We start from the raw sequence: 15,208 nt of genomic DNA, 5'->3' as shown, positions 1-15,208 counted from the left end.
ATATGAAAAGGTGAGATACCTGGAGATCTGTTTGCAGCGTCTCATAGTTTACAGAGAGCTCTGACACTTTTTGCGCTTGGCTAGATAAGATTAAATGCAAATGAAAAATAGGACAGCATGAATGGATAGAGACAAATGGTTAATTATAGTAATAAATAAAATTGTTGTTCTTGTGGATTATCTTTATCACTTTGGTAAAGGGTTAAACAGTTTGTCTCCTCTGTTCTCATGGAACATCTGCAGGAGGCAGACACTGGGAATGTGTTATGGTTGGAGCCAAGGTTGGGAAAAGAAAAGTTCTGATTCCCTTCTATCGGAGCTATATAAAGGATAATGAACATGTGACAGCTATTCACATCCACTGCATCAGCAACATGAGGATTCTTAGCTGTATATCCAGTCCTATCATCCTGTTGCTGTTTTTCTATGGGAAGTTTTCTTCAGGCAGTCTACCACATCTTTTCAGTGAGCATCACACAGGACAGGTAATTGTTTGTGAGATTGTCTATGATTGAGGTATAGAGAAAAATAGTTCATAAAAACAATGTCTATATAGAGATCACAATTTTGGTTTCTGTGGTATTTTATATTTAAAAGTCCATTAAAAAATATTTAAAAAATATTGCATATGATTAGTCTAACTTCAGAATGTTGACAATTCTGAAGCTATATGAGGTGCTTTACAGGTGAAGAGAGAATGGAGCCCTTCCAGGTGGAAATTATTAATGATTTTTAGTAAAATACCAATTCATTACAAATAAAGCATTCAAAAGGTGCAGAGACCCATAGCTATGTATAAAATATACTCCCTTATTAGTTTTTATAGGTTAAGCCCATTACTGATATTTGCATTGTTATAAAACAAAGACAGTTTTATTTCAAGCACCAGTTGGGGCAAGGTATATCTGTAGGAATGTCTTATAAATAAGTTATATGTTCCTTTAAAAAAATAATTGATTGCTGTATAGTGGCTGAATAGAAGTATTTATAAAAATCAATATGTGGTGTTGCTCTCTAGTGAATAGTGGCTGGCTACCATAGATAAAGTGCTAGATAAAGTGTACATCATCATGTGCTAAATTGCATGGACAAAAATGATAAATGCTACATAATTGCATAAACTTCAAGTTGCACAGAAAATAGATGAAATGAAAGTGCTAATGTTGACACAGTATAGAGGTAAAGTCCACAGTGCACATAGGTATCCAGAAAAAATTGATAGATAAAGTGCAATAAATAAAGTCCTGTGCTCCAAGTGACAATCTGTCCAAATACAGTCTTTCAGTGCATAAGTGATGTAAATCCTCTTCAGTGTATAAACACCTCGGTGTGCAGTGGCTCCTTACCTTACTGCTGTAAGATAACAGCGTGATGAAAAATAGTGATGATGGGTGAATCCGGGATCTTCTAATGGCTAGCGCCTGGTGTTCTTCTTATACAATGGTGGCCAGGGAAACATCAATAGGATTGGTGTCCTAATGTGCCTTGGTAGCCTGATATACAATCCTCATATACAGTGATATATTGCCTCTGTGTACCTCTGTAACAGTGGACAGCCTCCCAAATCAGATCTCCAAGTTATAAGAGATCATGAACAGCGTGAGATTGCAGAGCTTCCTTCCACCTCCCAGATTCAGCTGTACATTGGCATTCTGTGGAAGTGGATCACATGTTGCACAGATTGTCACTTGGAGCACAGCACTTTATTTATTGCACTTTATCTATCAATTTTTTCTGGATACCTATGTGCACTGTTGGACTTTACCTCTATACTGTGTCATCATTAGCACTTTGATGTTATCTATTTTCTGTGCAACTTAAAAATTATGCGATTATGTAGCGTTTATTGTGCATTTTTTCCATGCAATTTTGCAAATGTGATGTACACTTTATCTAGCATTTTATCTAATTTAGCACTTTATGGTAGCCAGCCACTATTCACTAGAGCACAACACCACATATTGATTTTTATGTATATTTATTGTTGGTACGGATTGACCAATCCGGTGTCTGCTGCAACCAGTTTTCCGTTGTTTATTATTATCCTGGTAGAGCGGGGATACTCTTTTTATTTGAATAGAAGTATTGTGTTGTGTGTATTGGTATTAGATTTTCCTTGGAAATTATTCTTGTGGTAAATAAATGGAAATATTACCTTTTGTGATTGGGCTATAGCTGATCTGTTGTTGATGACTGTGTTTCTTGCAAGCTTTACAACTAACTGAATTGTTTTGCCAGCTAATTGGTTAGTTATCTCTTTCAGGACAGCCAATCAAATTATGATCTTTTCACGTCTGATCTATTGTTTCTGTGCTTTGAGTTGTAAAGCCATATAAACCACCGCATGCAGCATGCTAAATAGATTTAGTATGGTTATAATTAAAAAGATTGTAGGATCACAAAGGAATTTCAATCCTGCAAATTCACCCAAGTGCCAAAAGAGAATTTCAGTTAGAAATATTTAGTTAAAAAGTAAATTGTAGACTAAATGTAAAACAAATACTTTTTGCAGCTCATCCGTTTTTTTCTTTTAATGTACTGCGATCCTAAGTTTGGTATTACATAGTTGACTACTTTTTTTTTTTTTTGACTACTTTTTAAGATGTTTTCTACAGTTTGGTGTATCTTATTCTGAATATTGTTTTATGGACTCCCATTTGTTTCTGTATCACCAATTCTAAAAATAGTATTTAAATGTAAATATGTATACCCAATAATTGTTACCTGAGAAAGAAGACTTTTGCTGGTCATAGATGATTTGGCTTTTTTTTTTTTTTGTTCAGTCAGTGAGCTGGAAAACAAAACAAAACAAATGTATTCCTCCATCCTTGCAAGCAAGGTGGATAGGTGAATCCTCCCCACTGGAACATTGTATTCTGACAGCAGTACTCTCTGATGTCAGAATACACTGACCAGTGAATGCAGCTGGCTGAACGAGAAAAACGTTCCAAGACCATTCAACAAAAGTCGATCTAGCGGTTGTCTTTTGTCAAACAGGCATGACCACACATGGATTGAAATTCATCTGCTGAACCGACTGAATTGCAATCCATCCATGCACCTGGCCCATGTTAACCACATGGAATATTTGGAGGGACATATCTTTAGTACCAGAGATGGGCTGTGAACATTAGAATACACAAGTCCCAACACACATTCTTCATTCCTTCTTCATACAGTGCAGCACTCTTCCAGAAGTAAAAGTCCCATGATCTGTTGAAGCAGTTGTGTCCTCCAGCGCCAGCGAGGGGGGAATAGGACAATACGGCACAGATGGCTCTGCAGCAGCCCAGGCAGTGCACCTCCAGGTCATATTGAGTACCCAGCTACAAATATATTTCCTCTCACATCCTTTTGTGTTTCCAAGACAGGAGATAATGGGATTTCTCCCCAATGGGTCAGAGGCAGCAAAAATAAAAAAACATACAGGTGGTTTAACCCTTCTCCACTCTATCAAAAACTAAATAGGGTGTGGAGGGGTCTGCATGCAGGGGTACAGGTCGGGCCATGAGTAGTCCTTGATTTGCTTGCGGGACCTCAAAGTTCAAAAGTAGGTAGTGATGGATCAAAGGGGACTGCATCCTTTTAAAGAAGACTATTCTGTTATTAAGCATATCGATCATTTTCTTATTTAGCAACATCTATGAGACCTTGGCTTTGACCTCAAAAACAGAGGTCTGCAAATTTCCAAGCCTTTGCTATACAGGCATACCCACTTTTAAGTACACAATGGGGTTTATTTACTAAAGCTGGAAAGTGCAAAATCAGGCTCACTTCTGCATAGAAACCAATGAGCTTCTAACCCCAGCTTGTTCAATTAAGCTTTGGTTAAAAAACCTGGAAGCTCTTTGGTTAGCCTGATTTTGCACTTTCCAGCTTTAGTAAATAAACCCCATTATGTACTTAAAAGTGGGGTATGCCTGTAGTTTGTTTGGTAGCAGTAAAAATATAAGCCGCAAATGAACACACTTTTTAGCACAGTGTTTTTTCAAAACTGACCAGAACTGTGCATAGAAACAAAAGAAGTTACTAGGATTGGTCTTTTTCAGGACTCTTGTTCAGCTGGAAGTCCAGTGAGATCCACACACAGCCTGTATCTGGGAAATGGAGACCCAAAGAATGTTCTGCGTCTGGAATTCCCTCTGTCATCTTTAACCAGGTAAAAAAAATGTATCCTTTTAAATATTATTAGTAACTGGCTATCCTAAACACAGAGGGTATGGTCTGTAAAAACTTGAAGCAGAGAAGTAAAGTTCACCACTCCATTCTCTGACCTAACTTGGGCTATATGAAAGGAGGAGTCTGATGGTTGGCTAATGTATATACAAGAGTATTTCTACTTTTTTACTACACCTCACAAATCATCCCTAAGACAGTCAGTAAAGATTATGAGTTATGTCCTGGTAGATCTAACACAGGTGTAGGGTGGGCAACCTTTCTTAGACCTTCTATAATTGATGGGGCTTGAACAGTAGCACTGTCTGCACCCACATTGAAGGGACAAGTATGTGATGCAGGCCTGGATTTTATAATTATGCAGTACAGTGTCAATGATGAGTAAGGAGACCAAAAACATGTTATTTGTACTTCACCAAGTCAGATAGGAATTGATATTAGTCCACTAAACCACCTTATTTGCAAACCTGACAATGCTACATTTTATGAATCATTACTCGTATGTAACTACACCTAAATGCACATTCTAAAAGGCCTTGTACTGCTTTAAGTTGAGTTCTTAATTCAGTGTTCTCTCCATTCCAACAAGAAAACCAATAGTGCTTAGGTTGCCCAATCTTAAAAACTGTTTAGGAGTTTGTAGTTCTGACATGGTTTGTCTAATGTAAATAAGAAGAACCATCCACAGTCCAAAGATGTCTGTGAGTGTGACACAATGGGGGTTATTTACGAAAGGCAAATCCACTTTGCACTACAAGTGCAAACTACAAGTGCAAAGTGCACTTGAAATTGCACTGGAAGTGCAGCCGCTGTAGATCTGAGGGGGACATGCAAAGAAAATAAAAAACAGCATTTTAGCTTGCACATGATTGGATGATAAAAAATCAGCAGAGCTTCCCCTCATTTCAGATCTACCCCTCAGATTTACAGCGACTGCACTTCCAAGTGCACTTTCAGTGCAATTTCAAGTGCACTTTGCACTTGTAGTTTGCACTTGTAGTGCAAAGTTGATTTGCCTTTCGTAAAAAATCCCCATTGTGTAGATTATAGGATATAGAGTCTGATTTACTAAAACTGGAAAGTGCAAAATCTGGTGCAGCTGTGCATAGAAAACAATCAGCTTCCAGATTTTATTGTCAAAGCTTAAATTGAACAAGCTGGAGTTAGAAGCTAATTGGCTACCATGTACATCTGCACCAGATTTTGCACTCTGTAGTTTTAGTAAATCAACCCCACAGTGTACGATTTAAGCCAACCCATATATTTCTTTTATAGTTTATTGTTAGCGTCAAGTGTCTTACATATGGAGACAATGTGATAAGCAGAATTTAGCATGTTACATAACTACTAATGCCATAGGTGTAGAAAAATGTTGTTTATTTACTAAACATCTGAAACCTAGGCTGTATTGGTTTTCCTGATTGAATAGATAGGGCATTAAACAAGCAACTAAACCCAACTAAGTTAAGACTGCATTCAGTAAATAGACCTTTCATGGACTCACTGATGACTTGTGTACATATCGTAAATGCTTTTTTCTGTAACAGAATTTTAATTTTTTTTTTTCAAAATACAGTAACCAGTCCAATACATAGTAGTGAGAATGGGTACAGAGCTGTTTTTGTTGTGGTTCAAGTATACCCAGTAAACATTTTTTTTTCATGATTAATGCATGTTTATTGTAATGATTTATTCTGTTCTTATATTACAACATCTTGTAACTACTGAAAGATTATGTAGTGAATGAACAAAGGATGATTATCTGGTTGTGTTCCATCAAACGTGGCAAAATTTGGTCACAAATACAGAAGTGAGAGTGTGTTTTATGTGCCAAGGCTAAATTTAATTCCCAGTCTGGCTTAAAGCGATATTAAAGTCTTGTTTTATTTTTTTCTAAATTAACAAACATGTTATACTTACCTGCTGTGTGTAATGGTTTTGTACAGAGCAGCCAAGATCCTCTTCTTCTCGGGTCCCATGCCGGTGCTCCTGGTCCCCAAGGCACCCAAGCAGGCACACAAGCCGCGGCTCTGTGTGTCCAATCACACACGAAGCCGCGACTCGACCCCACCCCCTCCGTCTCCTGATTAGCTCACTGGCTGTGATTGACAATTAGCCAATCAGGAGTCCCCAGAAAGTCCCTGGAGAGCCAAGGCTCTTGTGGGCATCGCTTGATCAAAAGGGGCCTCAGGTATTGGGGGGTTTGGGGGGTTGGGGGCGCTGCTGCAAGCAGAAGGTTTTTTAAAAAACCTAGTGCCTTTACAACCACTTTAAGACCTAACAGTAACTGATAATGTATATATTTGGGATTCTTTCTCACTTTTAGGAGGTGGCTCATTTTTTTATTGATCATCTCTCTGTAGTGCCCTCCTCTAGTTAGGCTGGTAGGTTAAATTTAGTTTTTGGCTCCACTGTAGTGAGTTTGATTCCTCCCAACTCCCTCTGAAAAAAGTTTTCAGAGTATAGGGCAGGGCGATTCAGATGACAAGTGTCAACATTTATCATGCCCCAGCCAATCCCTGGAAGGAGGCATCCAGGAGGTGGCTGGGGATGTGATAAATGTTTAGGAAGCCTTGCCAGAGTGTTCTTTTCCCTTCAGGGAGGGTTCCGGGTCTCTTGGGGCTGCTGCCCATGGAGGCAGTTTTACTGAAACAAGAAATTGCCGTCTGCTGGGCTGAGGGCCTGGAAAAGATTGCCAATGGAGATTTGCTAGAGTAGAGGGCACTGAATTGAAGTCCTGGCCTGGAGAAGAATCTTGTTATCGCCCTTATTGGGGATCTATCTGTGGATGCTGGGTGGCAGACAGCTACTGGGATACTGTAAAGTAGAGTAAAGACTTTGATGGGGACATAAGAAATACACACAAAACCCCCCTAAACGGGGCTTTAATGCAGCCAAAATATATACTTCAAGAAGGTGATAGAGTAATCAAATATGATTTTTATTAGTACAAAAACTGTAAAACATATTAGTAGTTTCAGACATTAAAAGTCAAGACATGAGCTGTGGTACAAAAATTGTTAAAAGAAGGGGGAAGCCGGCAACAGTATACAATCCAGTATACAACATTATACAATCCAGTATCTCATACAATACAGTGTATCCCAAGCAACAAGATCAAATTATATTGCACTAATATTAAAGTACTGACGCGTTTCGACCCCAGATGACTAACAGCTGTGAAGATGTAAGCATGTATCACAATCTTTCAAAAAAGCGCCAGGTAAAACAAGAAATTTATATATATGCATAAACATTTTCATATTAAGTATAATTACCAGTCAAGTTGCTTCCAATGGTTGCAGATGACCATGATGTGATGTAGAGGTTCCCTCCCCTTTCTCCTTTGCTTCCCAGGCAGTGGACCAACCCCCCCCTAAGGAGCAGGTGTCGAACTAGCTTGCCTTGCAAGGGATCACACACAAACTGCCCCCAAACAGCCAGAGGAGGGAGGGGGGAAGCGCATGTGCCGCACCTATGGTAAAATAACAGCAGTGCTAGTTGAAAGCAAAAAAAAAATTATATTGCCTGTTCCCAAAGTAATAGAAAAAAGTGGCAGAGTCCACTATTTGGGCCAATGTGAGTGATGGTTTATATAGGTGGGTCCAAGCTTCTGCAGGAAGCATGGCGTGTCAATAAGGAAAGGAATAGGGAAAGGGGGGGAGGAGGGGAATGGAGGGGGGGTGGTGATGGGCAAGTGAGGGAAAGCGGGGAAGGGGAGGGAGGGGAGGGGAGGGGGACGGAAAAAAAGGGGGGAGAAAAGGAGGGGGGGAGGAAAGGGGGATGTGGGACAAGTGTGGGAAACTCAATTGACAAGCCAGCTGCCGGCAAGCATGGGCCGTCCACCAACCAAAAAAGTAGGTGGGAGGAAGACGGTTAATCCTATAACAGTGTTGGAGTTGGAGTAACAGTGTGTGGAGTGGAAAGAAGCGACCAGCCATACGGCTGGAAATGAGAGAAGGGAGACAGAAGCAGTAAAGAAAAAGGAGAGGAGTGATGGTGATAAAGGAAGTGGAGATGATGTGAGAAGACCAGAAGTAGTGACAAGTGTAGGTGACAAAACCAAATGCACTTTGCTGGGGACTATTAGTTGTGCGAGTGCCAGAAGAGAACTAAGTGCCGGAAGTGGCTATATAGACTGCTGCTGTAGGGTCCTAGATATACTGGCTATTCCATGTTATCTCCAAGAAAAGCTGCTACTAGAAGATTAGTTAAAAGTTGGTTCTCCCATTATTACTATTGACAATTTTGGAGTATCCTGTGACCCTAAACCCCACTCCTGTTAAAGTTTTTCAGCAATAAATACTAAAAGGACATTCCCTAGACAGAGCTTGAATTGTCAGTGTACGTGGGACTGTGCTTGTGGGACTGGAGTGCCCCTAATCCTGTTCAACTTGATGGTACAACAGCATTTGTCTTGTCTTTTAAAGCTGCTTAACAAAAATTTTTTTGCATGTGCATCCTCCCTGTCAGTGACAGGCAGATGCACAGCTTTGACTAAGAGCACTTTCTCCCTGGTTTACTGCTGCAGCATAAAGGAATTAGCTGGCCCCCTCTGGACATTCACTGCGGCCTACGCTTGCTTTGTAGATGATCCAGCTCTGCATCAAAGCTGTGGGCCTAAAACCTGTGTAAACTCTGTGTCAAGCAGTTTCAAAGCTTACACAGAGCTACTGACTTGGTCCTCTTTCCAAAGGATTTAGGCCATGTGACTGTCTGCTGTGGCTGAGCACTGCACCCTGGGAGAAAAGGGGAAAAAGTCATAGGCTACCCCATCCTCAGAAGCACCAGGTATTTCCAAATGTTCTGAAAAAATAATGGAGTGGTGGGAAAGCCCAGCACAAGTGAGTATAACTCCGTGTGTGTGTTTGTGTATGGGGGGGGACTTAACCTTTACAGTGGAAGTAAAGTCCACTTTTTAACTTGTACCTACAGAGAAGCCCATAATAAGGCTTACCTGTAGGTACAGTGAATATCTCCTAAACTTGCACTGATTAGGAGATATTCACAGGGGATGCAGCCAGTGATGCCACCAGCGCATGCGCTCTGAAGGGATGGAATACCCATGCTGTCCCCTCAGAGCTCTGTGCCAGGGCCCTGGCCATTCATAAAGCTTGAGCCCACTAACCCAGAAGGTAGACGGGGTATAGATGGAAGCACTGGGAAGCCGTGGCAGCGCTGCACTGGGAGGCTCCATGTGCAGGTAAGTCTGACAAAATGTGCTAGTATGCGGTGCATACTAGTAAATTATGACTTAAACCTGCAGGGGGCCTGATTTTTTTTTTTTTTTTATATTTTTGTGACAGTTTACTACTGCTTTAAAGAAAACCTACTACTTTGCCCTGAATAGGTATGGGCAGGAAAGGCAGACAGTTTCCCTTGAAAGCTCATTCCCTACCACTTAATTGAACAGTCAGAGCAGAGATATGATATTTATTGTGGAATTCACAGTGTTAAGTGCTAAATACACAATGCATAAACCTTTAAAAAAATGTCCATAATGTCATATTAATATCACCCTGTGGCACCTGATGTTTGGCGGTAGCTTGAGTTCAGATGTGTCCAGTGGCGTCGCTAGGGGGTGGCTTTTGCGGCTATAGCCCTGAGTCTCTGCAGGGGTCCCCAAGGGGAGGGGAGGCTCTCTGGGGAACCTGATGTAAGTGGGGGCTCTCTGGGGACCCCGATGCAAGGGGGAGGCTCTCTGGGGACCCTAATTTTAAGGGAGAGGCTCTCTGGGGACCCTGATTTAAGGGGGGCTTTCTGGGGACCCTGACGAAAGGGATAGGCTCTCTGGGGACTCTGATGTAAGGAAGAGGCTCTCTGGGGACCCTGATTTTAAGGGAGAGGCTCTCTGGGGACCCTGATTTAAGGGGGGCTTTCTGGGGACCCTGACGAAAGGGGGAGGCTCTCTGGGGACTCTGATGTAAGGAAGAGGCTCTCTGGGGACCCTGATGTAAGGGGGGGCTCTCTGGGTACCCTGATGTAAGGGGGGCCATCTGGGGACCCTGATGCAGGGGGGGGGGGCTCTCTGGGGATATATACACACACGTATATTACTGTATATACATGTGTATGCCCGCCCAAGTGTATGACTTTCTTTACTATGCTGCTATGGGCTCTTGCCCCAGATCTTTTGTAGATCTAGGAACACCCCTGGATGTGTCATTCTGGTTATAGATTTACCATACTAAAATACAGCATGATGTTTTTGTGATGATTATCCTATATGATTACAGCAATCTCTCATCGTTTGAAATCCGGACATACGACAGCACAGGCATCATATTCTTTGGAAATATTGGCATGGATAACTGGTTCGTACTTGGGATTCGCGATAGTCGGTTGGAGGTACAGATGAGTAATGGCAATGGTCAAATGGTTCTCTCTAAGTGGGGACCAGAAGTCAGCAAAGGCACATGGCAAAAGGTGAGAGCTTATGAATTTCACTGCAGAAGTATAATAAATACAGATAACAACTTCTGATGCTCATGTGTGCTAATTGTCCCCAGTTATTGTCAAATGACATCTGTAGTCTTATAGCTGTAGACAGTATCAGACTGAAGAAACAATGGACAGCTGAGCAATGAGCGATTTATGACACACCCACACACCAACACTCATATAGACATACATGAAAATTGTTCAGATAAAATACTGTTAAATTAGTTAGAAAACCATAGAAGATGAATTGAGCCTGCCATTGATGATCATTCCCTTTAAAAAATGCTAGTTGCCCCGACAGCCATTCGAATGATTTAGTTTTAAAGCTTTCTGGGTCACTGACCTGACAAGTATATTTTATCTTTACAAGAAATTCTGACATTTCCTTATAGTCATACTGGATTCTGGGTCTGGGATTAAAAAAATATATTTATTTATTAACATGCGTTCCTGCTCTTAAAGGAGCTTACAATCTAATGTCCATTCATACACATACTGGGGCCAAATTAGATGGGAGCCATTTAACCTTTTGGCATGTCTTTGGGGTGTGGGAGGAAAATTATATACCCTAGGTGGAAAACAAGCAAGCACAGGGAGAACATGCAAACTCCAAGCAGAAAGTGTCCTGGCTGGTATTGAAATCAAGGACGCCAGTGCTGGAAGTCATATATTGACTCTAAAGACAGCCAGGCAGCTAGCATCTTTCAGGAGGCCAGCAATGGCAGCTTCTGTCACAATAGGTTCACTTGAACCTGCTAATTGGCTATCATGAATACTGTGTCCCACAGTGCACTTAAAAGAATATAAAAAGCACTTTTTATAAGTTGTAGAAAAGAGTTGACTGTACATAAACAAGGCTCGGTTCACATTGGGATCCGACTTGAGAGACCCCAAGCCACGTGACATGGGAAATCCCATGTTAGTCAATGAGAATTGTCTTAATTAGCACTACTGAAGTCACTTCGACTTTAGAAAAGGTTCCTGTACTATTCTCTTCTATTTTATACTTATATCAAAGTAGTACTCAAGTCGCCAGGAAGTCACCTGGCAAAGTGGCACCGCAGGTCACGGCAGTGTAAACCGGGCCTGACAGTATCGAACATACCATACCAATACCCTGAGTATTTCCCATGCATAATCTGATCTCTTTTTTAACTATACATACACAATCTTTGTTTTACAAAAATGTAATAAATGATAAATGACTCCCAGAATACTATGGGGTTGATTTACTAAAGGCAAATAGTCTGTGCACTGCAAGTGCAGTCACACTAGATCTGAGGGGAAGCTCTGAAATGAGGGAAAGCCCTGCTGATTTTTATCATCCAATCGAGTGAAAGTAAAAATGCAGTGTTTTTATTTTCCTTGCATGCTCCCCTCAGATCTACAGCAACTATTTAGTAAATCAATCCCTACGTGTTAGCTAAGGAGACAACACAGCAGATGCTGCTTGCTTTGCAATCCTTTTTCAGAATAAAACTTCCTTCTGAGCTTCTAAGTGAGTACACAGGAGCGCCCAGTAACAAAAGATCGCCTTGACTTGATGGTTTATTTCAGCAATTTATTGAAGATAAAAAGTAACAAGTGGGGCCAACACGTTACAGGGGAATTACCTCCCTCTTCCTCAGGGCTAATATGCAAGGGAACACAAATACAATAAATATCAATATCAATAACAATCTGTAACATAGGTGTATGGATTCAAGTTCAAAATGTTTTTGAGAAATAAACATAAGTGATTCATCAAATGTACAATAAACAAGAACAGGGATATACATGCATAGTTGTATATCAACAAGAAAAAAATCATCTGTCAGTCATCAGCCAAAAGCTAGTAGAGTTTACTAAAAAAACATATATAGAGTGGAATATGCAGTGGTGGAACCCCCAGAGACAGGGCTGACATTTTACCTTAGGGGTAAGTCTCTTAGGCATAGTGAGACATGTGGATAGATGGGCACCAGACACTTTTATTTAAAACAAAAAAGGGTTTTATTACTCAGTTAAATGGGAGAGAGGGTTATGGGTGCAAATGCTCAAGACTAAAGCAGAACTCCAGTACTCCATACAGCACATCACAGGGAAAAGATCCTTTATGTTGGGGCCGACACTCTGCATTAGAACTCCTTAGCAATTATCACCCGTAGCAACAACTTCCATCTTCAGCAAGAGAGACAACCAGCCTCCAAGGGAGTCGATCCTGCCTCCAGTGAATATCAGCAGCACTAGGCCTCATCACTTTCCAGGCTTCCTTCAGGCTAGGCAGGCCTAGATCAGCAGCTCCATCATGTGCACTCTCCCCAGGCTGGAGCCAGGGAGCAAGAGAGCTTGCATCAGACAGCCCCGAATATTTATACCCTTTCCCATAATACACCACTGGCAAAGGAAACTCCTTGTGGTGGGCTGGGAAAAGGTATGAAAATTCATAACTCATACCTACTGTGAGATCTCTCACTAATACCAGAGAAAACAATGCCACCTACTGAGAATGGACAGCCAGGGTGAACTTAAGGGACGCTGATCAAACCAGACAAACCAAACAAACTGGTATTGTTCTGCTGCCACGCACAACTAAATTTAGACACACATGGCTAAATGGATTTTAAGAAATTCTATAAAAAAAAGTTTTACTGTATATAGCAACTATAATAAATATATATACAGTATATCACAAAAGTAAGTACACCCCTCGCATTTTTGTAAATATTTTATTATATATTTTCATGTGATAACACTGAATAAATGACACTTTGCTACAATGTAAAGTAGTGAGTGTACAGCTTGTATAAAAGTGTAAATTTGCTGTCACCTCAAAATAACTCAACATACATTCATTAATGTCTAAACTGCTGGCAACAAAAGTGAGTACACCCCTAAGTGAAAATTGCCAAATTGGGCCCAATTAGCCATTTTCCCTCCCCAGTGTCATGTGACCCGTTACTGTTATAAGGTCTCAGATGTGAATAGGGGAGCAGGTGTGTTAAATTTGGTGTTATCACTTTCACTCTCTCATAGTGGTTACTGGAAGTTCAACATGGCACCTCATGGCAAAGAACTCTCGGAGGATCTGAAAAAAAAGAATTGTTGCTCTACATAAAGATGGCCTAGGCTAAATGAAGATTGCCAAAACCCTGAAACTGAGCTGCAGCATGGTGGCCAAGACCAGAACAGGCCTTGCCATGGTCGACCAAAGAAGTTGAGTGCACATGCTCAGAGTCAAATCCAGGGGTTGTCTTTGGGAAATAGATGTATGAGTGCTGCCAGCATGGCTGCAGAGGTTGAAGGGGTGGGGGGTCAGCCTGTCAGTGCTCAGACCATACACCGCACACTGCATCAAATTGGTCTGCATGGCTGTCATCCCAAAAGGAAGCCTCTTCTAAAGATGATGCACAAGAATGCCCACAGTTTGCTGAAGACAAGCAGACTAAGGACATGGATTACTGGAACCATGTCTTGTGTGTGGCAGCAGCCAGGTGAGTAGTACAAAGACAAGTGTGTCTTGCCTACAGTCAAGCATGGTGGTGGGAGTGTCATGGTCTGGGGCTGTATGAGTGCTGCCGGCACTGGGGGGCTACAGTTCATTGAGGGAACCATAAATGCCAACATGTACTGTGACATACTGAAGCAGAGCATGATCCCCTCCCTTCTGAGACTGGGCCGCAGAGCAGTATTCCAACATGATAATGACCCCAAACACACCTCCAAGACAACCACTGCCTTGCTAAAGAAGCTAAGGGTAAAGGTGATGGACTGGCCAAGCATGCCTCCAGACCTAAACCCTATTGAGCATCTGTGGGGCATCTTCAAACAGAAGGTGGAAGAGTGCAAGGTCTCTAACATCCACCACCTCTGTGACGTTGTCATGGAGGAGTGGAAGAGGACTCCAGTGGCAACCTGTGACACTCTGGTGAACTCCATGCCCAAGAGGGTTAAGGCAGTGCTGGAAAATAATGGTGGCCACATAAAATATTGACACTTTGGGCTAAATTTGGACATTTTCGCTTAGGGGTGTACACTTTTGTTGCCAGCAATTTAGACATTAATGGCTGTGTGTTGAGTTATTTTGAGGGGACAGCAAATTCACACTGTTATACAAGCTGTACACTCACTACTTTACATTGTAGCAAAGTGTAATTTTTTCAGTGTTGTCACATGAAAAAATATAATAAAATATTTACAAAAATGCGAGGGGTGTACTTACTTTTGTGAGATACTGTATATATTACAAATGGGTTACAGCACAGTGAGTATATACTTAAAACCAGTAAATTAGCAACTTCGGGCATCCCTGCCCTTTATAGTTACCAACCTGCACCATGCAGTGAAAATAGGAAATTGAATGCTTGGGTCCAAATAGCTTCATATATACAACACATGAGAAACTGAATAGGTGTTACCCCTTGTTAACTATTTCCTTTAGCAAACTCTTGGTTAAAAAATGGGACCTAAGCCAGAGAGGGATCACTTTGACGCAGTTGGCCAGCTTGTACATGTATTGCAATATATGGCAACTAATAATCCCCATTTTATAAGCAAGAATTTGCTATAGGAAAGAGTTAACAAGTGGTAACAAGTGGTAACACCTATTCAG

General features: G+C 41.3%; 1 protein-coding gene across 1 annotated transcript in view; it reads left to right on the top strand.

Moving 5' to 3' along the window:
- The first annotated feature begins 227 nt into the window (after positions 1-227).
- Positions 228-15,208, top strand: part of SHBG (sex hormone binding globulin) — a 29,988-nt gene continuing 15,007 nt past the window's right edge. The window contains exons 1-3 of the mRNA XM_073629062.1: positions 228-485; positions 4,050-4,159; positions 10,413-10,602. Of these exons, the coding sequence (XP_073485163.1) occupies positions 267-485; positions 4,050-4,159; positions 10,413-10,602 (519 nt within the window). The 5' untranslated portion in view covers positions 228-266. The remainder of the gene's footprint in view (positions 486-4,049; positions 4,160-10,412; positions 10,603-15,208) is intronic.

Source organism: Aquarana catesbeiana, linkage group LG04 (genome assembly GCF_042186555.1).
Source record: "Aquarana catesbeiana isolate 2022-GZ linkage group LG04, ASM4218655v1, whole genome shotgun sequence".
NCBI classification, from domain to species: Eukaryota; Metazoa; Chordata; class Amphibia; order Anura; family Ranidae; genus Aquarana; species Aquarana catesbeiana.
Note: the sequence above shows the minus strand (reverse complement) of the source record. Positions and strands in the feature narration are given on the sequence as shown.